This window comes from Nansenia antarctica, assembly GCF_963989245.1.
Source record: "Nansenia antarctica genome assembly, chromosome: 16".
In the NCBI taxonomy this organism is placed as follows: Eukaryota; Metazoa; Chordata; class Actinopteri; order Argentiniformes; family Microstomatidae; genus Nansenia; species Nansenia antarctica.
This window is the reverse complement of record NC_137686.1, coordinates 16,514,790-16,539,789: the sequence shown is the minus strand read 5'-3', so window position 1 is coordinate 16,539,789 and position 25,000 is coordinate 16,514,790. Positions and strand designations below refer to the sequence as shown.

At 46.3% G+C, this 25,000-nt stretch overlaps 4 protein-coding genes across 5 annotated transcripts in view; all 4 read right to left on the bottom strand.

Annotated features, from left to right (window-relative positions):
• The window catches only part of cadm3 (cell adhesion molecule 3), a gene marked incomplete at its 3' end in the record, with an annotated part of 35,397 nt that extends 28,742 nt beyond the window's left edge, over window positions 1-6,655 (bottom strand). Inside the window, exons 1-2 of the mRNA XM_080546923.1 lie at window positions 6,425-6,655; window positions 4,871-5,024 (exon numbers count right to left, since the gene is read on the bottom strand). Coding sequence (XP_080403049.1) covers window positions 4,871-4,961 — 91 coding nt within the window. The 5' untranslated portion in view covers window positions 4,962-5,024; window positions 6,425-6,655. The remainder of the gene's footprint in view (window positions 1-4,870; window positions 5,025-6,424) is intronic.
• Window positions 6,656-9,570: 2,915 nt separating this feature from the next.
• On the bottom strand, window positions 9,571-11,888 carry sdhc (succinate dehydrogenase complex, subunit C, integral membrane protein). Of its 2 annotated transcripts, none has more exons than XM_080546500.1 (6): window positions 11,867-11,888; window positions 11,014-11,073; window positions 10,752-10,853; window positions 10,404-10,465; window positions 9,941-10,104; window positions 9,571-9,807 (listed from the first exon to the last, which is right to left on the bottom strand). In XM_080546500.1, the coding sequence occupies exons 1-6, from the start codon at window positions 11,881-11,883 to the stop codon at window positions 9,703-9,705; spliced, it is 510 nt and encodes a 169-aa protein (XP_080402626.1). In that variant the 5' UTR covers window positions 11,884-11,888; the 3' UTR covers window positions 9,571-9,702. The 2 variants fall into 2 exon arrangements, with proteins under 2 accessions (XP_080402626.1, XP_080402625.1); XM_080546499.1 differs by lacking the exon at window positions 11,867-11,888 and adding an exon at window positions 11,519-11,577.
• Window positions 11,889-12,765: 877 nt separating this feature from the next.
• The window catches only part of atp1a2a (ATPase Na+/K+ transporting subunit alpha 2a), a gene marked incomplete at both ends in the record, with an annotated part of 24,822 nt that continues 12,587 nt past the window's right edge, over window positions 12,766-25,000 (bottom strand). The window contains 16 exons of the mRNA XM_080546922.1: window positions 12,766-12,794; window positions 13,569-13,660; window positions 14,169-14,270; window positions 14,459-14,589; window positions 15,072-15,217; window positions 15,507-15,630; window positions 16,707-16,861; window positions 17,086-17,254; window positions 17,656-17,806; window positions 18,167-18,303; window positions 18,509-18,684; window positions 19,070-19,179; window positions 19,603-19,682; window positions 19,938-20,072; window positions 20,568-20,677; window positions 21,173-21,371. Coding sequence (XP_080403048.1) covers window positions 12,766-12,794; window positions 13,569-13,660; window positions 14,169-14,270; window positions 14,459-14,589; window positions 15,072-15,217; window positions 15,507-15,630; window positions 16,707-16,861; window positions 17,086-17,254; window positions 17,656-17,806; window positions 18,167-18,303; window positions 18,509-18,684; window positions 19,070-19,179; window positions 19,603-19,682; window positions 19,938-20,072; window positions 20,568-20,677; window positions 21,173-21,371 — 2,046 coding nt within the window. The remainder of the gene's footprint in view (window positions 12,795-13,568; window positions 13,661-14,168; window positions 14,271-14,458; window positions 14,590-15,071; window positions 15,218-15,506; window positions 15,631-16,706; window positions 16,862-17,085; window positions 17,255-17,655; window positions 17,807-18,166; window positions 18,304-18,508; window positions 18,685-19,069; window positions 19,180-19,602; window positions 19,683-19,937; window positions 20,073-20,567; window positions 20,678-21,172; window positions 21,372-25,000) is intronic.
• LOC308171653 (interferon-induced protein 44-like) lies at window positions 22,571-23,725 on the bottom strand (the record flags this gene model as incomplete). The annotated part of the gene is made up of 1 exon (XM_080546528.1): window positions 22,571-23,725. The coding sequence occupies one exon, from the start codon at window positions 23,723-23,725 to the stop codon at window positions 22,571-22,573; it is 1,155 nt and encodes a 384-aa protein (XP_080402654.1).

The window sequence follows — 25,000 nt, the reverse complement described above, 5'->3', positions numbered from 1 at the left end:
GGTGTTTAATTTGGATTCATTTATTCACCATTTACTTTCTTAACCAGACACACTCTTCGGCTGCGACTCTTCTACTTTTTTAACACGCTCCAGTTAACATGCCTGCCTGTGAGTCTCACTTCCCACGGTTTACGTATGTGTCGTTTCTTAACACTTCACAGCTGGAGAGAAACTGTGATGGTATAGCACTGGGAATATCGCTGAATGCAAATGAGCCAGTAGGTACAGCGTATTGCTGTAGTTTCATGGAGCTTTATAACGAATCATCCTCCTTCATTAATGACTCCCGTGATAAACAGGGGAAATTAATTGGATGTTTCAGTTGTCTGTCTATCCCAAATACAGAGTGCTAATCGTGATCACGCTCTCCGCAGGACCACATCTAAGTACATTCCAAAAATCCACACGTGTACGCCACTTAGCATGCATAGCAGGGGGAGGCTAGGAGAGGTAGGAACCAAAGAGGACGGGCTCATTGTAATGCATGGAACGGAATGAGGAGCCGGTACCAAAGCGAGCCTCCTCTGATGCATAGCCAATGCATTGCTTCATGGCTCAGTCACTGTGCTACACCTTCAGTCTGATCTGTTCATCATTGGACGACACTAATAGAAAACCATCGGAGCTAGCAGCTCAGGGATTGGATGGCACCGGTCTGGACTGGTCTGGTCTGGTCTGGTCAAATCCAGAGAGTAGAGCCCCATGGGAAATCGTACGGCTTGTACCCCTCGTACGCCTCTTATAAATGTCACAGTCGCCTAGCCAGTAATTCCGCCAGGGCTCACTGTGCTTCTCGTTGTTAATGAGTCAGAGCTTATCAGTCAGCATTGTTAACAGGAGAAAGCCTCCCTCCCTCCTTCTCATCCCCCAATCCTCCCATCCTCCCATCCTCCCTTCCTCCGCCTCCCTCTATTGTGTAGGTACACCAGTCATGTCTGCCTATCAGTGACATGTTTGTTCCTCTCAGTCTTGGCTGGCGCACGGGAAGTCAACAAGAAACAACACACAGGAAGTGTTGCTTTCAGCTGGGAGAAGAAGAAGAAGAAGAAGAAGGAGGAGAGCTGACTGCCAAAGAGCCTCCATCATTCAACCTATCATTCCCCTACGCAGCAGCAGAGTAAAGTGAACTGCTGGCAGCGGCACACACACAGAGCCCACCAGCCTGTAAATCTTACCACATTAATGACTGGTCTACACCCGCACCCGTCCTTTAATCTTTATTCATTATTGGTCACAGCTGGAAGCGCTGCCTCACTCAATCCAGCAGCCCACAGTATAGCGTCTGAGGTAAATAAACTATCAACCACATTCTCTCTGTACCAGACCACACGATCCCTGAGGTCTGTGATTGGGCCACCACAGAGACGGGGCTCGGTGGCTGATGGGAGGTTACAGCGGTCCTCGCAGTCTGCACTGCATGCGGTTAAGTGTGTGCTTTGGTGGGGTGGGCACGGAAAACACCCCAGCACACAGGCCTGAGGTAACCGAGGTAACCGAGATAACTAGGTTGCTGATAGCCTACAGAGCCGGGATAGGCCTGGGCCAGCCAATCACGTGTTGCCAATACAGAAACAGAGAGGACATGCCCAGGCCAGCCAATAAGGCTTTAATCGGTATGCTTGAGAGAGTTACTCCATCTGAGTATGCTCCACTGCACATGCAGCTGTGGAAATGGATATGTCAAATTGCGTGCAATTAGCGTCTTCCTGTATCTGGCTCTGGCATATTCAGAACAGTTAGCAATGTCCTTTCTCTGACTTTGACAGATTCTTACGGGGGTTCCGCATCGGAAGTTTAAACAATCTTGACATGCCTTGTCTTTTATCGTTTTATAATGCACAAAAAAGCCAGTAAACGTTCGTAGCATTTTTCTTTTCTTCTGAGAGAAGAGAGGAGAGGAGAGGAGAGGAGAGGAGAGGAGAGGAGAGGAGAGGAGAGCAGAGGAGAGGAGAGGAGAGGAGAAGAGAGGAGAGGAGAGGAGAGGAGAGGAGAGGGGGAAAGAGAAAAGAACAGATAACAAGAAACAAGACAAGAAGAGAACTGTAGGACAAAATGCTTTTAAGAAGGTATAGATTTTGTGTGTGTTATATTGACATGTGTGGAAGTTGATGGTTCATCTGCAGTCCAATGATTTGCAGAGCTAATCGTTTTTCCCCTCTCTGATACATAACATTGCATTATTTATGCTAAGTAGAGCCTTCTGTTCTGAGGCTTTTAGAAGGAATCCCCATTACGGCCCATAATGCCCCCCTCCCTCCCCCCTCCCTCCCTCCTCCCCACCATCCCCCCTCACTCCCTGTCTTCTACTGTTCAGACTGAACAGATGTATCATGATGCCGTTGCTTACAACATTATGCCAAATGCTGTTGGACTTTCCCTATGGAAACCAACTCTCAGATTGCGTATGGAAACAACACTGTCAGATTGCCTGGGTTTGCAGTTGTTGTTTTTTTGGGTGGTGACCTTGATGCTAATATTAGATGTATCAACTTTCAAAACTAACAGATGTATCAATTGTCAACCCACAAAATTCACACAACTTATTACACACTTATGTCAACATAGCTAAAGCCTAATGTCCGGGAGCCTGCAGTGTGCACAATGGAGGCCTGTCAAATTGGGAAATGTCATGTATTGTGTCATGTATTGTGTCATGTATTGTGAAATGCCATAAGAACATGCTTTAATCATTAACACAATATAATCATAGACTCACTGTTAGTTGTTTTAACAAACAGTTCATCCAATAGCAAAGAAAAAACATGAAACACATCATCAAAAAGGATCTTGTTGATATGCCAGATAGTAGTAATAATACAGTCAAACCAGCCACTTGTATTAGAAGATTTTTTTTTCCAGGTTGACTGTAAACAACATTTTAATCTGTTGAAGCCTTTTGAAGCCTATGCGAGGGCAGAGCGGAGCTTAGACAGATGTCAGCTGTATCTCTACGCCTATGCACACAGTGCAGAGGAGGCTGGTGGAGGTAGACATCGGAGGACGTCAGAGTTCTGATGCCATTCCTCGTTTCCATTCCATGGATTACAATGAGCCCGTCCTCCGATTTCTACCTCCACCAGTCTCCACATATACAATACCATTGTGTGTACTGTCTGTACAGGAAGTCCTATTATTACGGCCCATCATTTGACTCACTTGACACCGCACATGCTCACAACACTAGGGCACATGTTGTTGGATTTCCCCCCAGAAAACAACACTAGTGTCATACTGGAACGGGTTCAATCGCTCAGTCTGACTGACTTGACAGAATTGACGTAGGCCGACAAACAAAGCCAGTGAGGATCTTCACGCATCGCCAAGTATCGAGCAAAACGCATTTTAATCAAATGTGACATATTTGAGAGAAGAAATACATATATATGTTTTGCACTAGACACAAGACACAAATTAAAATCTCAGTTGAGGCGATTTCGACAATGAGCTGCATCCAAGGACACACAATCAGGACTATGCCCGCCCAATGTCACATGTCTGAACGTGATACCTGTGCCTTTCAACAATGCTTGAATTGGATGACTACCTCCATAATTATAATCTTCCACATTGTTTCCGACGACGCACTATGATTTCATTATGTTTCCGACGATGACCTCATCTCAATGCAGAGATGTTGTTTATTGTTGACAACCATGGCATAATGTAGCGACTGACCATCCGTTCAAACTGACAACTCCTCCGCTCTTCTAAACACACTGCATATGCAGAAGATCAAAACATAAATGTATGCATAATTCAACAGACAGTAAAAACAGCTGACATAGTTAAAGTAAGTGTGTGTGTGTGTGTGTGTGTGTGTGTGTGTGTGTGTCTGAGGTATGCGTGTTTGCGCGTGTGCGTGTGTGTGTGCGCGTGTGGTGTGTGTGTGTTCCAATTTCTGCAACTGTGTGTGGGCACAGTTGCAAGAGTGAGCGCATGGGCATTAGAAGATACACTGTTATACACACCAGTGATTGTCTATGGGATCCTTATCGCACCTTAAATCACCATTTGTTTGTGACACAACCCCATTGGTATTGGTTGAATGAGTAAAGACTCAAAGGTTCTTCTCTGTCAATCATTTTGAGACACGTCAGTGTGCTCCATCAGTATCAGAGGGCCAGTATCAGGGCAGTAATCAGCTTGCCCTCTCAAGGTTGCCTTATTGACAAGCACTTCAGTCTCATGCAATTGGAAAAGCCCAGTTGGTAATGTGTCTCATCCAGTGTGTGCTTACAGTAAGTATGATATCATTACAAAGTGCTTCTCTCATCAAATCCTCTCTCAGTATCCATTGAGAGCCCCGCCCAAGAACGGAAGCCGAGGATCAGCCACATGAGCATGTGTGTGTGTGTGTGTGTGTGTGTGTGTGTGTGTGTGTGTGTGTGTGTGTGTGTGTGAGTGTGTGAGTGTGTGTGTGTGCTCTCAAACTTAACTTTTGTCGCCATGTGAAAGCTCTCATAATGATCTGTGTTTTAGTGCATATGCATGTTTGCACGTTTGCCTAAGCCTCACATCCTGTGTGTGTGTGTGTGTGTGTGTGTGTGTGTGTGTGTGTGTGTGTGTGTGTGTGTGTGTGTGTGTGTGAGTGCATTTGTGTATGAGTGCATGCATGCATGCGTGTGTATGTGTGTGTGCCCCCTGTGCACGTGTAAGTCACACACACATTCTTCAAAAACAACAGCAGAAATTCCGTTGGGGTTCAGGGGGAGGGGAAGTGCCCCATGGATTTATTAACGGATCCGTGAGTCCCTTGTAAAAACAGGGGTAAAACTAAAAACCACTCACGTCAACAGATAGAGGTACAGATAGAGGGGGGACAGAGTGTGTGTGTGTTTGGGGGGGGGGGGGGGCGAAATAGATAGCTTACCATAGAGGATGTTGCTCTGAACCGAAGCTGCCAGTATTGTCAATAAACTCAGAGTCCATAGACCAGGAAGCGCGTGTGAAGGGAATGCCATGGTCGGGCGCACAGATCCGTGTCTCAGAATCCTCACGAGGGGACAGAAGCACCAGAGTGTTACCTGCGGAGACAGACAGGGGAGATTAAAAAACTCACAAAAAAACAACACACACAAAAAGACCAGGCCATTCCAGAATAATTGCTCGCTTTCTGATTGGTTGACTGGTGCTGAATAAACGTTTGGACATCGTTACTCACGCGCTGCTCCATGGGTTTCATCGATCTGCCTGTGTCATATCCCACTGGGGGGTGGGTGACGCAGTGATCGAGCCTTTACCACAGTAAAAAGGCAACGGTCTAAATTACAAACGGCGGAAAATCAGTGGGGGGCTTTCATAACCCTAATCTAGTCCTATTTAATCAGACTAAACAAGCTTTGAGTGTTTTGCACGGGGCCAGAAACAGCTCGTATAAATAAATTGCAAACAAGACAAGGGAATAATTCCCTCCTGGCCACGCACAAAGCAGGAGGAGGATGCACCTGTCGCCCGCTGAGAATTCATCGGAGCTGAAGTGTGGCTGCCACAAATAAAGCATCGTATACGCGCATACTTTATCATTATAACAGCCCCGACCTCTCACATGCACGCTCTAAAATAGCCTTACGTCGCTGAGGCATGGATGAATCCATCCTCGAAGAGATCCTCATTGTCACCGTTCAGGGGGGCGAACCATGGTTGCCTGCGGGACGGGCGGGGGGCGACCATAGGGCGGGGATGGGGGACGGGGGGATGGTGCATGTGTGTTGTTGTTGGAGCCATTCGAGTTGAGTGTATCGAGGGAAACGGGCTGAGAATTGGTTTATATTATAGAACACAATCATACATAGTAGTCTTGTGTGAGCACCATCGCGCCATGTAGCCTATTATTGGATCGGTTAACCGTTAAGTAAGTCTCTAATCCAATCTAAACATAGATTGTAGTATAGCTGTGGCTACCTGCAATGCAATGCTGCTTGGATCCATGCGACATAGGAGCCACCGACACCGGGGTGGTTAGTTAGTCGCGCCTCCCCCCTACACCTTTCTTTCTCCTAGCAAAAGCGATCGCTCTGTGTTGAGGTCCGGTTGTACACTTCCTAGGCGAGTCTATGTAAACGTACACAAAAGGTGCAATTGAAGCCTGTTATTGCAGCACACGATCATTGGTGAAAGCCCGAGCGGGAAAGGGAGGGGAGGACCGGGACATAATAGCGTAGTGTACAGTCCTATAACTAAAAAATGTTTATGCATATTCACCGTAAATTATAGGCTACAACAAAGCGTTTTTTCATTCCTGTGCGCCTCGAACTAACGGTACCTGGCTGTAATTGAGTGCGCGCAAAGCAAGAAACATTCCAGGACACGATCATCGCATCGTATTTACAACAGTGACAGGTGTCTCCCGTCTGTCAACTATAGAGCCAGGGACGCCCAACAACAATAATATTCCTATTATACGAAGATCGGGATAATAGCATACCCAGATTAGTCTGCTTCCGAAGTCCGTTTTCCTCCGTGGATATAGATAGGGGCTGTTTCTCGGCGTTTATCCCAGGATCTGGTTTGGTTCCCCCCCCCCCGATGGTGCAAGCTGCTGCTTTGGACGGAGGTCTCACTGTGACTGGATCTGTCTATAATATTGACTTTTTCTTCCCCCTTTCCTTCCTTGGCTTCTTGTTTTTCTTGCCTTTTTCCCTCTCTCTCCTCCACAGCTACCGTTCACTGCAGCAAAAACAGTCTGTCTGAAAGACGGGAGGGAGGGAGGGAGGGGGGTGGTGTGTGGGGCGGAGAGGGAGGGGGGGAGGGGATTTTAATACGATTTGGCCCGTACCATTCTGGATAACAGGGCCAGAGCACACTGCCTAGGAGAGACGTGGGGGAGATATACAGATAGGGAGATAGATAGCAGCTGAGTGGATCGCAGTGATTTCAGCTGGTGGTACTATGCAATAATGTTACCAATTATTTTAGGACTATGATTTATTAGTTATTAGGCCTATTAAAATTATTATTCGAAATAAACTAACATGTGCAATAATTAGGCTACACTAGGCCTATTAATATAATAAAATAGTGTAGGTCTGTGTGTATCTACCATGTAGACTCAATCATTAATATGCCTATTGTTTTATACTCTCTTTTGAAGTGCTTGAGTGACAGCGCGAGGCGTGGTCTGAGCGCGGAATCACCACGCGCCAGGCCCGGTAGACTAACGGGTGGGTGTTCGGGAACCAGGGAGGGGAGGGGAGGGGGGGGCAGGTTCAATTTGCTAGGGGATTAAGGATTAGTTTTGCAGGCGGATTAGGTTGTGTGTGTGGGGAGGCATGGGGTTAAACATGGATGGCGGCACGAAAGCCCAATCACCAAAGGCGACAAACAAGAGATGGGAGGCGGGCGAGAATCAATGTGAACTGGGGGGGCGAAGGGGATCACCAAAGCAGACAGCCGCAGACCCACAAACTGAGGATGTTTTTGTTTTGTTTTTGAAAATTGAATGCGCCTTTGTTCAGAATTCAACACCTATAGGTCTACGCATTCCATCATAGGCTACATGATAGCCTAAACTCTTCTGTTCAAAGTGTAGATCCAACCAAGAGTTTTCAAGAGTTAAGTCCCAGAAGTGGCCTGAAACGTGGTTCGGAGCTGTCATTCTATTGCACTCGAATGTCTTTTTGTTTTCAAGACAAGCGTCAATTGCATCATCAACATTTGTGTTCTATCAACGTGACATTTATTGTCATAATATAGCCGGTAGCATTTTAAAGCCAATATTGCATAACAAAACACTATGGTATTGTCGTATATTGTGTTTATTTTGCAAATGTGCATGATTTATAAAAAAAAATTGTTATTAGCAGCTATAGTCATTTCCAACACATCAGCAGAGGGCATATTATATTCCATGAATGAATGTATTTCTGCAATGATGTGTTAATGACGCCATTCACAATAGCCTACCCAGCGAGGCATATAAAGGCTATCATGCACAAAGCATTAAGGATCACTTCATCTAATGGAGTGGTGGATGTGGAGAATAAATGTTGGTGGAAGGTTATGTGAGGACGGGGAATCTCAAAATCTCGGGGAATCTCAAATCTATATGCATTGAGATGCATTTGTGAAGAATGGTTTTGCATGTACAATAATTCAGATAAAAAGATTGCCTCCGATTCTTTCAAGTTGTCAGATTCATATTTTCTAAAAATCCGCTTGCCACAGCGAACCCATCTCTGCCGGGACTCGAACCCGGAGCCTCTGGATTAGAAGTCCAGCGCGCTATTCCATTGCGCCACAGAGACTGAGTCACACCACTCCATGAAAAGCGGATTTATATACCGCCTGTAACCATGCACCATCCTCTCAGCATCTCTCAGCATCAGGACCACAATGTGCTGTTTTATATGGATCTACCGGTAGGGGGCGCGCTGAACGCACTACAATGCAGGGCCAAGATGGCGAAATCAGCTCCCCTGCAGTCCGCTTATAATTACGCAGCGTATGAATTACTGTCGCTCAAATCTCACACCACAACAATACTAATTCGACTGCAATTGCTTATAATTTGTTATTTAAGTGGAACGCAAGACAAAATAATCCCGTGGCGAATCCCCCCCCCCCCTTACGTCACCTCTTCCGTCAGTATGCAGCCCATGCTGTTAACTTGCTGCGAGAGCCGACACTTGCTTTATCATACATTGTTAAATTAAGAATGAGGAGATTAAGACAATGGGCCTAAATAATGAGGTGAACAGATGTACTCTAGTCTCTGAATTTCTGTGAGAAATAAAATATGCCAGGAACGTTTCAGCATCATTATTATAATTAGGCAATTGAAAATGATATTTGCAGCAATCATACAAGTACATTTATGGCAATTCGTCTTCCTCTCAACAAGTGTACAGCCTTTTCCAAACTCTAATTGACAATTTTACTGTTCCTGAAACACCCAGCTGTGCTTTGATGCAAAATATAGTGTTGACAATCTCGACAGTTCCTTTTACCACACAGCATGTCTTTTTCTTCCATAAAACACCGAGACGACACGTGAATGTTAATTCAGATTGAAACAGTATGTGGGCTTGCTACTTTTATCATTCTTCCAGTTGAGTTCAGCACCTGACTGTGAACAGCACACACGTGTTCACATACACACACACACACACGCTTACATAAACATCACTGTGGGAGCGGCATTATATTAGAGCCCATTGTCCTCAGAATGCAGCACAAAGCAAGCTCAGGTGCAAAGCACAACAGCTCATGTGTGTCTCTGTGGGGCTTAGCGCCTGAGGCAAGAACACTGAAGCCGGGTCACAGAATCAGAGCACAGTACAGCGCCACTGATCCAGCTGTAGTTTCTTTTTGGCCAGGCATCAAAAAGGTGTTGTCAGCGAGGTGGGTGGAGTAGATACAATTATGTAGTGGACAAATTATCACTGCAGGATGGAACACAGTGGCTCTCTCACACTCACACTCTCACACTCACACTCACAGACGCACACGCACGCACATGCTGTGGCTTAAATCAAATGTATAAACAAACACGTACAAACAAAAGTTACATTTCCATTATTCCATCCACTGTCCTCTCCGTTACACACCACAACACATTGTTTTTGTTAGACATATTTATTCATATATTTACTGAGTTGGAGCCATAAAGACCAAAACATATAAACAAAACAACACCCACTCTCCGCCATCCCTCATGTCCGCATTCACTCCTCTCCTCTCCTCCTCTCCTCTCCTCCATCCATCTCAGAGACACGCCAGTCCAATGGCAGTCAGTAGCGACAGCCCGATGACTAGGTATCCTGAACGGTAGACCTCAGGGATCTTGAAGCCCTTTCCACTGTCCCAGAACTGAGGGCGAAGGAGAGGGGGAGGTAGAAAGAAAGAAAGAAAGAAGGATATCATGAGTACAGAGAGAACCAAGGGCTGTCAGACAGATCTAAGTGACTTGCTGTGTGCTTGTGTGCGTGGCCATCAGACCCACCAGATGACGGATGCCGTTGAGGGTGTGGTAGGACACTGGGAAGGCCAGGGCAAACTTGCCAACGCCAATCAGGGCAGGGCCGAAGGAGAGGCAGTGGATCAGGTCCAGGTAGTACGGGTAACTATTTGGTAACACCAAAGCTGCCAGAGCGAACATAGAGATACCTGAGACAGAGAGAGAGAGATAGAGAGAGGAAAGAGAGGGAGATAGAGGGATAAAGAGAGAGAGAGACATGTTTAAAGGTCTGCAGAGCACTGCAGAAAATGCATCAGTAGAGGTTCAATTTCAACCATAAAGTCACTCCCATTAGACTCACTAGAACCTATTGCCATGTACGACAAAATGCACTTTTCAATGTTTGGTTCAGTCAATATAGATTTTTCGATAAATGATGATTTCGATTCAGTTCTGCTGGTATGATAACCGCATCCACCCTGGGCATGTGTCTGGTATGTGACGTTACCTCCACTGAGTCCCACTCCCGTGCCTCTGAATGTGATGGACATAACCATGGGGACGGACCACCTGCAAGACAAAAATACCCATTTTATCAGATTCGATTTCAGTGTTCAAACACACACGTGAAGTTACAGCACATACAGCACATACATAACAGTTGTAGCTACTGTAGTGCACATTGGATGAACACCATGAAAGACATTTTTAACCATTAAGCAGACACTTTTATCCAAAAGCGACTTACAATTAGAGATTACAGGGACAGTCTCCCTGGAGTAATTTAGGGCACACTAGTGGTGGTGTTCCCAGGTGGGATTTGAATTTATGACCTTCTGATCACCAGCCCACTTACTGATAGATGGAGATATGTGGAGACATGGGCCGGTTTAGTTTGCTGTTTTTGTCCCAAAACTTGTTCATCTCCTCCTTCGCAGTCGTTCCCATGGGAACCGCACTGAGACGTTGAGAGAGAAAAAACAGCATTGATTTGGTTCCATCACACACACACACACACATATAGGCTACACATGGACATCAACAACATCAAACTGAATATAGCCTAATATCCATCTACAGAGGCTAGAGAACTAAACAGAAACACAAACAATACTCACTGTCTGTAGAGAACGCCATACTGTTGGCGTGACAAACACAGACCCTGTTGACCCAACGTCCTGTGAAAGAGGGACAGGACAACAAACACCAAGCAACGTTGAATGGACAGATGTGGGTTAACCAACTCTTATCTCAAGAAGTGAAGATAGGAAGACAAGGAACCCGTTTATTATCACTGAGCCACAAAGCAACTCCCAGCAGAGAGAGAGAGAGAGACGTATGAAGGTTGAAAGACTATCTTTGGCCTTAAGGTCTATGGTCTAAGATCAAGTAACCGGTGGGTTCAACTTCAAGAATTCCAGAAGAACGGTCATTTTCTCTCAGATCCAGCAGAGCATGACAGCAGTGAGTGACAGAGCTTTGCTGTGAGGGTCAAACGCTACCTGAGCCGTGTATAATGGCGAGATTAAACAACGACAGTGACTCGTTGATGTATAAATAGACTGAAACATGCTTTTCACTGTGAAGACCTTAGGTAACCTCCACGCCCAATGAGTCACTGACCATTGCCTCGTAACTTTAGCAAGCAATGTCCGAGGTCCGAACATCGAAGACACACTTGTATGGGTTGAATATATCTTAGACAGACATAGTGGCAGTAATAATGACACTGTGATGACAGCTGCTTCTGTGTTTACTAGTCTGGCTAGCCCAGCTAGCTAGTTAGCATTATGGCTAGTACGAATCACAATAAACAGCGATGACAGTTAATTAACAAAGCATGTTTTATGAGTTACGTCACCTACGTGAACATCATTCGTTACAGGTTTATCTAATTAAGAACCTAACATGACAAACGAAAGTAAAACGTCCATTATTTGCTCCAAAGTGAGAGAAGACAAATGCACTGACCTTAGAAGCAACGCCATCTTTTTTTTTGTTACAACTACTGACAGGACGTGACGCAACCGGATGTTTTGACATATCCGTGATCAAAATAATGCCATTTTGAAAAGGTCAAAATAGAAGGCAATATTAATATTAATAAAAAATGATCTGCTTTTGATACCATGTCAGATATTGTCTGTATTATTAGAATGAGGGTTTTGACGATGTGAGGTTATTCAGAATGAAAGACAGTCAATATGTGCAGACAAATAAATCCGTTTGGTAGAGAAATCAGTCTAGAGTAGACTGTTAGTTCTGCCTGTGTGAAATACAGCTTTTTTTTCTTCCATTTTAGTCATTTTATGCCTGAGTCATCCATGAAACTCTGATTTATTTGCTATGATTGACTGTAGCCTTGAGCAAAAACTACTATATGTAAAAGGTCAAAGAGAGGGCAAACAACAATCTTGGTTTGCAGAAATCTTTTTATTTATCGAAACCAAGTTTATTTCCCCACAACACCCCTTTACAGCTTTAAAGTTCTGATAACAAATAAAAAAGAATCCTTTTAAAATACATTTTTATTAGGCACTTTTGATGAAAAACATACAGGTACACATCATCAGTATGCCGAGTCATTTTTCAACATTTATTCAGTACTTGAAAGCCCTTCGACAGTAATTGTCATTGGAAAATTAGAACATTCTGAAATATCAATCACAATTACAAGCTTATTTTCAGCAGTATTCTATATGATAATCAGAGGTGTTGATCCATGCATGCAGTAATACACAAGAACAACTGGATGACAGACACTTGACAGACACACATACACGCACACGCACACGCTCACACTCAGACCCAGGCACACCACACACAGACACACACAACAAAAACAACACCGAATCGGTATTTTCTGAATGTTAGTAATACGTCTCCTGTTCCACCCAACCTGTAAAAGAGAAGAAAAAAATCAATGAGACTCATCCTGTCATCCCTTTCTGCTTCAACAAGAAACCCTTTTCAACTCTGCTCCCCTCTGATCATACATACTGTACGTCATTCCGATTAACCAGAAGGATTAATCGTCAATGATAAATCGTCCCTGCGAAGCTCTCCCCCACCCGCAGCTGCACAGTAACATAATGATGTGTGTCGTCTCTGTGTCCCTGTCACCCGTGTGACTCTGGCCTCTCGTGTCTCATTCATCTGTCCTCACGTCCTCATACACGTCTCTACCTCGTCTATTTCCGAGGTGAGGAACAGGCTAGGTTACATTACATTTGAACCATTTCGCAGGTGCTTTTATTCAAAGAGACTTAAGCCCAATGCACACAGCGTGCGATTTCTGTTGCACGACAACATTCCATTGTTGTCATGAATGGAATCGAATTTTCGCCATGCGATTAAAATCGGGGCCGTGTGCATTGGGATGCGATTTTCTCATAGACTTCCATTCAAACTTCAAAATGGAATGTTGGCGTGCAACAGAAATCGCACGCTGTGTGCATTGGGCTTTACAATGAGAGATTACAGGGACAGTCTTCCTGGAGTAACTTAGGGCTAAGTGCCTTACTCAAGGGCACAGTTGGTGGTGGTGTTCCCAGGTGGGATTTCATGAACTCATGGCCTTCTGACCACCAGTCGAACTCGCTATCCACTAGGCCACCACTACCCAAAAGTCAAAGTTCAAAGGTCAAAGGTCAGTCCAGTCCGTAGTACCCACCTCCAGGACATCTCCTGATGATGAGCTTACGGATCTCGTCGTAGATGAAGATGAGCAGACTGTAAGGGAAGGCGCAGAACCACCAAGAGACCCTGCAGGATGAATAAAGAGGGTGATAAAGAGACACAGAGAACCGAGAGAACAATGGAATATTGTCTGTGCTATAAGACCCCGTCAGTCCCTTTGCTTTGAGACTTTTGAGTTTATTTATTCAGCGAAACACTCCTTTATGTCCTTCGTTGTCGTGCTTATTTGTCTTTATTCCTCCTTGTCGTGTCGTTGTAAGTCTGAATGTTTTATGTTAATCGTCTGGAAGGTCTTTTTGTGGACCCCAGAAAGACTAGTGGTCTCTTAGGCAACAGCTAATGAGGATCCTCATAAAGAATAAATAAACCAGGATAAAGAGAAAGGGAGAGAGAGATATGGAGACAGACAGATCAGTCACGGAAAACAAAGGAGTAGCTGCCGGGTAAATTGTTCACTGGGTTCTAGACAGTATGGTGGATCATTGAGATTAGAGACCAGAACAGTTCTATCATCCTACAGTTCTTCAGTTCGTCTCCGAGTGTTACGTCTCTATGGGAGCCGCGTATCTCTTACTTCAGAGGATACATCCGCAGGGCGATGTCCATCCCTGGGCAGTAGGACAGGAAGGCTGCCAGGGCCGTCTCAGCGAACAAGCCAAAGATCAGGATCCGATTCCTGACGAGAGGGAAAGAGGAACGAGCTCGGTTACAAACGAGGGACATGATTGACGGATGAACAGACACTGAACATATGTTTGCTAACATACACACAGACACAAGTACCCCCCCCCCCCCCACACACACACACACACACACACACACACACACTCTAGTAGACACACTGGTAGTTTCTTCTTCGCTCACTTCATGCCCTGTGTGAAGACAGAGTTCCTCCTGGTCTTGCAGATGACGAGGTCAGCCCACTGCACGACGACGATGCTGGTGAAGAAGGACGTGTGGCAGGTGAACTCAATGATCTTCCTCTGCTCGTAGGTCTGCCAGAGGAATCACACGTCTCGTTAGTATGCACACAGTCACCGTACTCCAAACCTGCTGGAGGCACGTGTTATTGTCGTTGTCGTGTCCGTGCTACAGTCGACCTTCATACACGATTGATAAAGAGCCAATGACAGTCGAGTTCAGTGTGTGTGTGTGTGTGTCTACTAGTGTGTGTGTGTGTGGGTCTACTAGTGTGTGTGTGTGTGTGTGTGTGTGTGTGTGTGTGTGTATGTGTGTGCGTCTACTAGTGTGTGTGTGTGTGTGTGTGGGTCTACTAGTGTGTGTGTGTGTGTGTGTGTGTGTGTATGTGTGTGTGTCTTCTAGTGTGTGTGTGTGTGTGTGTGTGTGTCTACTAGCGTGTGTGTGTGTGTGTGTGTGTGTCTACTAGCGTGTGTGTGTGTGGGGGGGGGGGGTATTTGTGTCTGTGTGTATGTTAGCAAACATACTGTATCCTGTTTTTCAAAAACTCCTCTCTTACCCACTGCTGTCCGTAGGAGTCCTCCAGGTCGTTGAGGGAGCGGTCGTCCCATTTGATACGGATCCCCAGGAGATCCCTGGGCAGGAAGCCGTTCTCAGCCAAGATCACAAAGTAGGTGAAGAACCCTGCCAGAGCCTGGATCATACCTGGGGCGCCATGGCAGGAGGGTGTCAGGGTTCAACAATGACGCAACAATTCTAATCTAAAATGATAAAATACTACATACAAAATACATCATGTATATTAGGGTAGGGCCCTAATGCGTGTGTGTGTGTGTGTGTGTGTGTGTGTGTGTGTGTGTGTGTGTGTGTGTGTGCGTGTGTGTGTGTACATTCTTTGAAATTCACTTCATAGAAAGATACTGTATGATTGACAGGCACAGGTATTAGCCTTCCAAAGGGGAGTGGGGGTAGGAGGAAGGTGGGGGCGTCTCACCTATCTGGCCGTAAGCCATGCTGATGAGTCTCTCATTCACCAGCTTGTCTGTCTTTGGGTTCCTGGGCTGACGCTTCATGATGTCACTCTCAGCCATCTCATAGGCCAATGAAATGGCAGGAACCTGGAGACCGAGAGGGAGGGAGAGAGAGGGAGAGAGAGAGAGAGAGAGAGAGAGAGAGAGAGAGAGAGAGACAGAGAGGGGTGGGTAGAGATAGAGAGAGAGGGGGGGAGTAGAGAGAGAGAGAGAGAGAGAGAGAAAGAAAGATGGTTAAAGATAGAGAGAGAGGGGGAGGAGTAGAGAGAGAGAAAGAAAGACAGAGAGGTGGGTAGAGATAGAGAGAGGGGGGGGGGGAGTAGAGAGACAGAGAGAGAGAGAAAGAAAGAAATGGTTTGAGACAGAGAGAGAGGGGGAGGAGTGGAGAGAGAGAGAGAGAGAAAGAGAGAGATAGAGAGGGCAGGGAAGGACAGACAGGAGAGAAAAAGTAAGAAGGTGAACGACAGGCGGAGTAATGTAAAGAACAGAGGTGATAGATCTTCGTAAAAAAAAAAAACCCTTCCGGAAGAATGGTGTCAGTGAGGCAATCGAGTAATGTGTGCGATCTAAAGTGGAACATTGATTTAACCCGGCGTGACACTTGAGCACAGACAGCGGAGTGTTTGTACGGAATCCAGTTTACTTGACTGTCTCTGCCAGCTCTGTGACCCCGGAGCAGTGGTGAGTGATATACAGAGAGGCAGGCTGTTGTACGAACGAGAAACCGCGGACATAAGAGAGAGTCTTAACCCTCTTTCACACCACAGACGCCGACCCAGCTGAGCTGAGCTATATCGGGCCCCGGCCTGGCCTGGTTTCACATCCACTAGTTCCTGAAAACAGTGCCGGAAAAGGTGAAGGAAAAGAACAATATTTGAAGCCAGCACAGTATGGTTCTGGTTGGGGCGTGTAGTGTTTACAGAGACTCTGGCTCCGTTCCAATATAGCCAGACGAGCAAACTGCATACAGAATGTAGGAATAATGGTATACCGGCTATTGCAGTTGAAGTGTTTTGAAGCTAGTATGGGAATTGAAACACCGCAGCCTTTATGAAAAATAGATAAGACTTCTCTGGTTAAACGGAGGACACGTAATCATAAATGAATCATAATTAATGACTCAAAATGCTGAGAGTGTTAAGCAGCGAAGGCCTCCTCCTCACCATGTCGGTGCCCAGGTCGATGCAGAGGATGGTGACGGTGCCCAGGGGGAGGGGCACGCTGGCGAGGATGAAGAGGAGGAAGGGCGTGATCTCTGGAATGTTGCTGGTCAGGGTGTAGGCGATGGATTTTTTCAAATTATCGAAGATCAGACGCCCTGTAAGATCGAGATAAGATCAGATAAAGACCAGCTTGTTTGGTTCCCTGGAAGAAAAAACGTGTAGGTTGTATGTTGACGCTGAAAAGATTGAAAAGATAAACGATAGATTAATTCACAGAGTGAGTCGGGTAATTCGGCCAATGTTGGTCAATCGGAGAAGTCTGTTGTTTGTTTGTTTCGTTTTGATTTGATTTGTCATCCTTCTCTTCTTCTTTTCTTACCTTCCTCCACTCCTGTAACGATGGAGGCAAAGTTGTCGTCCAGCAAGATCATGTCAGCTGCTTGTTTGGACACATCAGACCCCGCGATTCCCATGGCAACCCCGATATCGGCTTTCTTCAGGGCAGGGGAGTCATTCACACCATCCCCAGTCACTGCTACAATTGCCCCCTTGACCAGGAAGAGAAAGAAGCAGGAAATTACAGTTCAGTTCAGTGGCTACATGATGATAAATACCATCTTTTTTGTCGCTGCATATTTTGAAGCCTTTTCCGAAACATAACAGTGCTCCTATTTCTGACTCTTAAAGTAGAACGCATTCAGAACCCCTGAGTCATCCAGTTGGAGGCTTTGATTATGAAGTGACTGGCTCAATCACGCACGTACGCCTGACACACACACACCCGCACACACACACACATACACACTCTCTCTCTCTCTCTCTCTCTCTCTCTCTCTCTCTCTCTCTCTCTCTCTCTCTCTCTCTCTATATATATATATATATATATTTCTCTCTGTCTCTGTCCTTCTCTCTCTCTCTCTCTCTCTCTCTCTCTCTCTCTCTCACACACCTGTCTCTGGCAGCCCTCTACGATGATGAGTTTCTGCTGAGGTGAGGTGCGGGCGAACACTATCTCAGTGTGGTTCCTCAGCAGGTCATCCAGGTACTCTGCGCTCATGTCCTTCAGGTCCGACCCGTGCACCACACAGGCCTTGGCATCCCTGGGGGAGGCAGAGGGACGTGGATTCACACCCGCAGTAAGGGACCAAGAACAGTAGGCAGATACACACACCGCACGACACACAGACGCACCCACCCACGCACACACACACACACACACACACACACATGTACACGCACGACACACACACACACACACACACACACACACACACAGACACACACACACACACTCTCACTCACACTCACACTCACACTCACACCCACCCACGCACACACAGACATGTACATGCACGACACACACACACACACACACACACACACATGTACACGCACGACACACACACACACACACTCACACTCACACTCACACACACACACACACACACACACACACACACCTGGGGTTGACTTGACTCAGGGGGATATTTAGCCTGGCAGCGATGTCCTCCACTGTCTCGTTGCCCTCGGAGATGATGCCAACACCCTTAGCGATGGCTTTGGCAGTGATGGGATGATCTCCCGTTACCATGATGACCTGATGGTGTAGAAGAGCGTGAATAACACAGAACACCACAACAACAAACTCTCCTCCTGTCGGCTTCACCCGTCATGTCCTCTCTGTTCCTTTACCATTCACTACTAACGCTAGCGCTAACGTGAGCTAACCCTCTTTTCAACCTCTCTGTTCAGGGATATTTTGGAACGTGCTGATTGGTCAGTTGGTTGACGTAGCCAATCACCTTGATGCCAGCGCTGCGGCACTTCCCCACAGCGTCGGGCACGGCCGCGCGGGGCGGGTCGATCATGGACATGAGGCCCAGGAAGCACAGCTGCTCGGTGGGGAAGTTGACCTCCTCACAGTCGAAGGTGAACCCTCGGGGGAACTGGGACGGAGACATGGATAGGTGGCAGAACCCTGCAGGGCACACACAGAGGTCCATTCAAAACCCTTCTGGACTAACACAGAGGTCCTACCCAGCCACAGGCTATATTCAGATGTTCAGGCCTACACACATGCATACACGCACACACCCACACACACACACACACACACACACACACACATACACACACACACACACACATACACACACACACACACACACACACACACACACACACACACACACAGGCAACACTGCACACACATACACCAGTGCAAATGTGAGCAAACACAGACACACACACACACACACACCCACACACACACACACACACACCCACACACACCACACACACACACACCACACACATACACACCACACACACACACACACACACACACACACACACACACACACCTAGAACTCTCTCTCCAAGTCCCCCCAGCTCCATGTAGGCGCTCTGGAAGGCATCTTTCCAGTTGTCGTCCATGGGAACCTCTTGGCCGTGGTGCATGATGGTGCTGCATCTAAGAAAAGCACAACCACACCTCATCATAACAGAGCAACACGCGGGGATTACTCACTGGCTGTCGTCAGTGAGACACTGTACTGGAGCCATTTTCTTTAATACATCAGTACATTACAAACTGTACATAAGCTACCTTAACTGTGCATAGCTCATAACTGTATATACCTCTAAACGACATGCCTTACTGTAGCTATCACTATCATTGTCATGTTTTTATATCATGTTTTTATATCACTATTTGCACTTCTGGTTAGATGCTATTTGTTGTCTGGTACTTGTACTCTGCAATGACACTAAAATCTAATCTAACCCAATCTAATCCACTTTTCGTTTATTCCAGTGAGATATTAGGCCCATTTCACCCCTATTTCTCCCATCCTGAGAGGTGCATGGGTCCGAATGTTTTCATGGATCAACCTACCTGTCCAATATCCTCTCAGGAGCTCCCTTCATGACGAGAAGGTGACCAGTGGAGTTCTCCTCTACTTGGTGAATGGAGAGCTGTGAGCGGGAGACATGGCAGGAGAGAGAGGTAGGCATTTGAGCTACACGATTGAAAAACTCACATATGGCAAAAAAACAAACATTTTCTCACATACGGCTTTCCATCAGCATTGCAGTCACCCTGCTGAGTGATTTTGATGGTATCCTGTACTTGGCAGTCATTATGTACTTAGGAGCATAAACTGAGGTATGCAGTTGTGATTTGGCTGGATATCGCGCTGTGAAGTGGATGTCGTAGGAGTAGTGGAGTACCTGGTACTTGTTGGTAGAGTTGAAGGGAATCTCTCCCATTTTGGGGTTCCTCTCTCGCATGCTGCGGACGCTGCCACAGCAGAGCTCAATGCACTTCAGCAGAGCCGACTCCGAAGCATCCCCCGCCGTGTCCCTCTGGGAAACACACTGCAGTCAGCGGGAGACTACACACTACACACTCAGAAGGGGGTAACACACACACACGCGTGCACACACACACTCTACTCAACTCTCTACTTCTACTCTCACACACACGCACACGCGCACACGCACACGCACACGCACACACACACACACACTCTACTCTCACACACACACACACACACACACACCCAGTCCACTCACAGCACTCAGAATAGTTTAACAAATGCACGCACGCACACACTCACACACACACACACACACACACACACAGTCCGCTCACAGCACTCAGAATAAGGTTAGTTCGTTTTATACAAAACTGTGGTATTGTGACAGGAGGGGATTTTGTGTGGGGTCGTCAGTTTCTACACGGGTGCCTCTGTATATATATATATATAGAGGTGGTGGGCAATTCCCCGGTGTTCAGTTAGGGGCTGTTCAGCCACAGTCACACATGCATGGGTATCTATCTGGCAGCCATTTCCATACCTTCAGGATGGCAGTTCCTTCCTGTCCAGCTTTGAACTCGGCTCTGTTGCAGAGCCCGGCCACGCGGGACAGAGCGGACCATGTAGCTGAGCTCTTGTCGAAGGTGGCGCCTGGGGGAATACACGCAGACACGTTATACTTACTGTACAGAGGCGGGAGGCGTCAGTGTGATCGATGGCAGAGAGGACATTGGGTACAGCACTGGCCTAAGGAGGTATAGTCAGGAGCCGCACCCATAGAAAAAAAAGGTTGGTACGGTGGGTTTCTAGAGGGTTCTAAAAACCTTGTTTTTTCATCTGAAGAACCTTCTCTAGAGAGAGAGAGAGGGAGAGTATTGTATTGTGTGTGTGTGTGTGTGTGTGTGTATCCGCGTGTGTGTGTGTGTGTGCGAGAGTGTGTGTGCGCATGTGTGTGTACGAGTGTGTGTGCATGTGTATGCGTGTGTGTGTGTGTGTGTGTGTGTGTGTGTGTGAGAGAGAGAGAGAGTTCACCTATATCTATCCATCCATACTGCAGCTCATCTACAGTACCTACTTAGAGGCCCTGTAATTCAACCTGTCTGAGTGAGAATAAGGTGGACAGATGATGCCGGCGGGTGGTCTCACCAGACTGGTCCTCGGTGGTGTCGGCCTCATGGATCATGTTGTCGAACCACATGTGGGCCACGGTCATGCGGTTCTGGGTCAGCGTGCCCGTCTTGTCGGAGCAGATGGTGGAGGTGGAGCCCAGGGTCTCCACAGCCTCCAGATTCTTGACCAGACAGTTCTTCTTGGCCATGCGCTTGGCGGTGAGGGTGAGACATACCTGGGGGAGGGAGGGAGCATGAGGGACGTGTGTGTGTGTGTGTGTGTGTGCACGTGCATGCATGCTTGTGTGTGTGTGTGTGTGTGTGTGTGTGTGTGTGTGTGGTGTGGCAGATGGGGGGAAGAAAAGAGAAAACCTCCCCACATTGTTCCAGATGCTGAATTAGGAAAACACTGACACATTAAGGAACAATAATTGAATGACAGACAATGCACATTTTTTATTATTATTGTTTATTTATTCTAATCTGAAGCAGTTTAATGTGTTCATGGCATTAAACACAAAGTACTTTATCGGCAACACTTAACATAACTATACCGTTCCCCACGGGCCAAATCACTGCCCACAACTGCTTCGAACAACAACACACACCTACACTGATGATTAAACTCTATGCAGAAAGCATAAACATATGGGTCAACAAATCAATTACAACCTATTCATAGCTTTAATCTTAAAACGTCATTATATGCAGCTGTATATAGTAGCAGAAAAAGATATAGCTATAAGTGGTTATAAGTTTACACAATACATTTTCTTAAATGTATGGCTATTTGGACATATAAATGACAAGATGGAAATAAACAGTTTAGGAACTAAATTTAGACATTATAGAAGATATAGAGATTATTATAGAGATTAGCCTATATCAAACAGACACCTGCTTGTCTTGATTCATGTTGAATCAAAAGCCAAGCATTACTTATACAGTTATAATGCTCTCCTCCTTCAAAGATCCCTCAAAACCCACCTTTTTAAACTTTAACTTTGTACTGTTGTTTTTACTGACTGTGCTTTTGTTTTACATTTTATTGATCTATCTATTCTTGTTCTCTCCCTAAAGAGGGAAATACAAATTAACTGCCTCAAAGATTATGTGCATAATTGAATGTTCAAGTCAGGTCAAATCTATTTCAGAACATATGGAAGGCACTCATTTGTATTACAGCTTGCTTTGATATTGAGGCACTTAATCTCAGACACACAGTGTACTTGGGGTAGATGCTAATGGGATACTTGGAACAACCCCACTCTAAACCCTTATCCTATCCCTGTCCTTAACCCCCACCCTTACTAAACCTTTACTGTTTTCAATCTCAACATCAATGGGGTGATATCAGAGTTGGACCTTTCCAAGCATCCCACTTTAAAACCATCCTGTACTTTGAGCCCATGCAAACATGGGTTCTTCCCAGAAATCAAATAGTGACTGGCCCTGTTGTGGGATCCTGAGGTCCAGTAGAGGAGGGTGGGGAGGGGGAGGGAGGCGAGGAGGGTTGGGAGGGGGGAGGGGGAGGGGGAGGGTGGGCAGCACCCTCAAACGTGTCGTCCACAGCTTGGAGGATGTGACTCACAGCGCTCAGGAGGAGTGTGTCAGCGTTGCGGCCCACGATGACCTCGCCGGCGTAGTTCTTCACGGGGAACACGTAGGACAAGCCCATGCCCACCAACTCTGCAGCCTTCTCCATCCTCTCCTGGACGATGCGGCTGGTGTAGACGTACTTGACGTCCGCTTGAACCGCGTGACACACCTGGTCCACATGGGTCAGCAGAACCACCTGGGGGACATCCAGGTCCGACAGCTCGGCGTGGAATTTCCTCAGCTCTGTTTGTTGGCCCTCACTGTAGGTCAGGACTCGGCAGGCGTCCAGAACGAACACAGCACAATGGATCTGATCATCCATTGACGGCTTAGGTCTGTAGCCTGGACACCAGAAATCAATGGAGACTTTACTCTGGAACTTGTGTCCTTCTGGGGCGTGTCCCTTGATGACAGCCACTGCGTCTGCGAGGGTCAGGCCAGTCCTCTCGCCGTGCCCCAGAGCCAACACTTCACACAGGGTTAGAGCTGTGGGCATCCCCCCTCTCTCGGAGTGAATGTCATATGACTTCAGCCTCTTGGTAAAGCCGTCTTCTGCCATGCCGACGTTAGGCAGGAGAACAACTTCCCCGTACATCACAGATCTGACCGAGTTGATGAAGCTGGATTTTCCTGATCCAGCTGGACCCAGCAGGAGAACTCTGACCCGGTTCAGAGACTGGGATGCAGGTTTGAAGGAGAGCAGATTCTCCTTAAGAGCCTCCCTGCCTTGCTCGGTAAAAGACAACTCCCTCCAAGGGTCAGGCAGCACATGATCCCCGGCACCTTGAACACGGTGCAACTCCACTTCCACACAGTATGCACCTTTCTCTTCCTCCCATCCAGTTTGTGCAAAAGTCTCACCAGCCGCAAAGTCTGCTTGCAGTACGTTGGTATTGTTCCGATTGTTGTACAGCTTTAGGTATCTTCCAAATGACAACCCTTTCGATGACGGAAAAGTGTAAACAACTGCAGTGCTTTTATCCTGCACCATATATTGGGATGCATTATGCTCACTTAGCCCAAAGAGAAAAGCATCTCCATCCTGTTGTTTGTCTTTGGGAGATTTACTTAGGTAGATTCCTTTCATCAATCCCGAATGTAACTTCACCAAAATCACAAATCTTCCAACTTTGTCAAATTTGGAGAACAACGTTGACGTCAGAAATCCATGGTGCGTCCCCTTCATCAACAGGTGAAGTCCGACAGGTTCGGGAAAGAGCTTTAACAGCTGTCTCTCTCTCTCCAGACCCAAAGCAGACACGATGGATGCCATTAGAACTGTGAAAATATCTAACAGTCAAAAAACCTATTGCACGGAGAAACTGCTCACGTTTCCTTGAGAGACTCAGCACAAATCTCAATAACAAGCCAAGCCACCCGAAAGTAAACCCTGCCTACAGCGAGGAAAACGAAACTTAAGTGGAAGCACGTGTCTACTGCTGCGTCTCAATTGGTTGAATAGGCTAGGTGCACGATCTCCACTACTTCCTGAAATGAATGAATGAATGAATGAATGAATGAATGGTCTTTATTGTCATTGATATAGTACAGGTACCAAACAACGACATTTGGGAGGGGGGTCTCCCCTGGTGCTAGGAAAGAGAAAAAAACTGGGGGGAAAAAAAAAAAGAAGGGAAAGGAGCTGGTTTACATAAATAAAGGCTATGTACACTATCCCCTATACTATACTGTACAAATAAAACACTGTGCTGTACTCTATGCTATGCTATACCTATTCTAACATTTCCTATTCTCTGCAACCTTATGTACCCTAGGGTTGTCATATTGCACATAGTGTTATTGCACATTCATTTAAAGTGTCGCAGTTTGCAGGCTTGAAATGTACACATTTGTGCCTCAGCACTACACCTGAGTGGCACCTGGCATGAACATATCCTGTCTCATCTATTGGTTTAATTGATTAATCAGCTGTGCAGTAAACTGTTGGAACACACAGTGCACAGCTGATTAATCAATTAAACCAATAGAGTGAGACAGGATATGTTCATGCAAGGTGCCTTTCAGGAAGTAGTGGAGATCGTGCACCTAGCCTATTGAATTTGAAGTTCACTGATATGCCTGCTTTCACTTTTTAAAAAATGGTCATACTTTTTTTTTCTAACGGTCGAGTTAATTAGTTATTATTTAAGAAATTACTTTCTGGTTTATGTCGGCCTAGGTATTTTGTGCGCATGACATGAGTTAGAGAGCCAGTCACCTCAAATAACGAGAGAACCCTCTGTCACTGGGAGCACACACACACAGC

Excerpts from the sequence above, each read along its gene's own strand:
- sdhc (XM_080546499.1), bottom strand. The coding sequence starts at position 11,562 with ATGTTCGGACCTCGGACATTGCTTGCTAAAGTTACGAGGCAATG. Across the intron at positions 10,854-11,013 it reads TATGGCGTTCTCTACAGACA|TGCGGTTCCCATGGGAACGA; the intron begins GTGAGTATTGTT and ends TCAACGTCTCAG. Across the intron at positions 9,808-9,940 it reads TCAACGGCATCCGTCATCTG|TTCTGGGACAGTGGAAAGGG; the intron begins GTGGGTCTGATG and ends CTTCGCCCTCAG.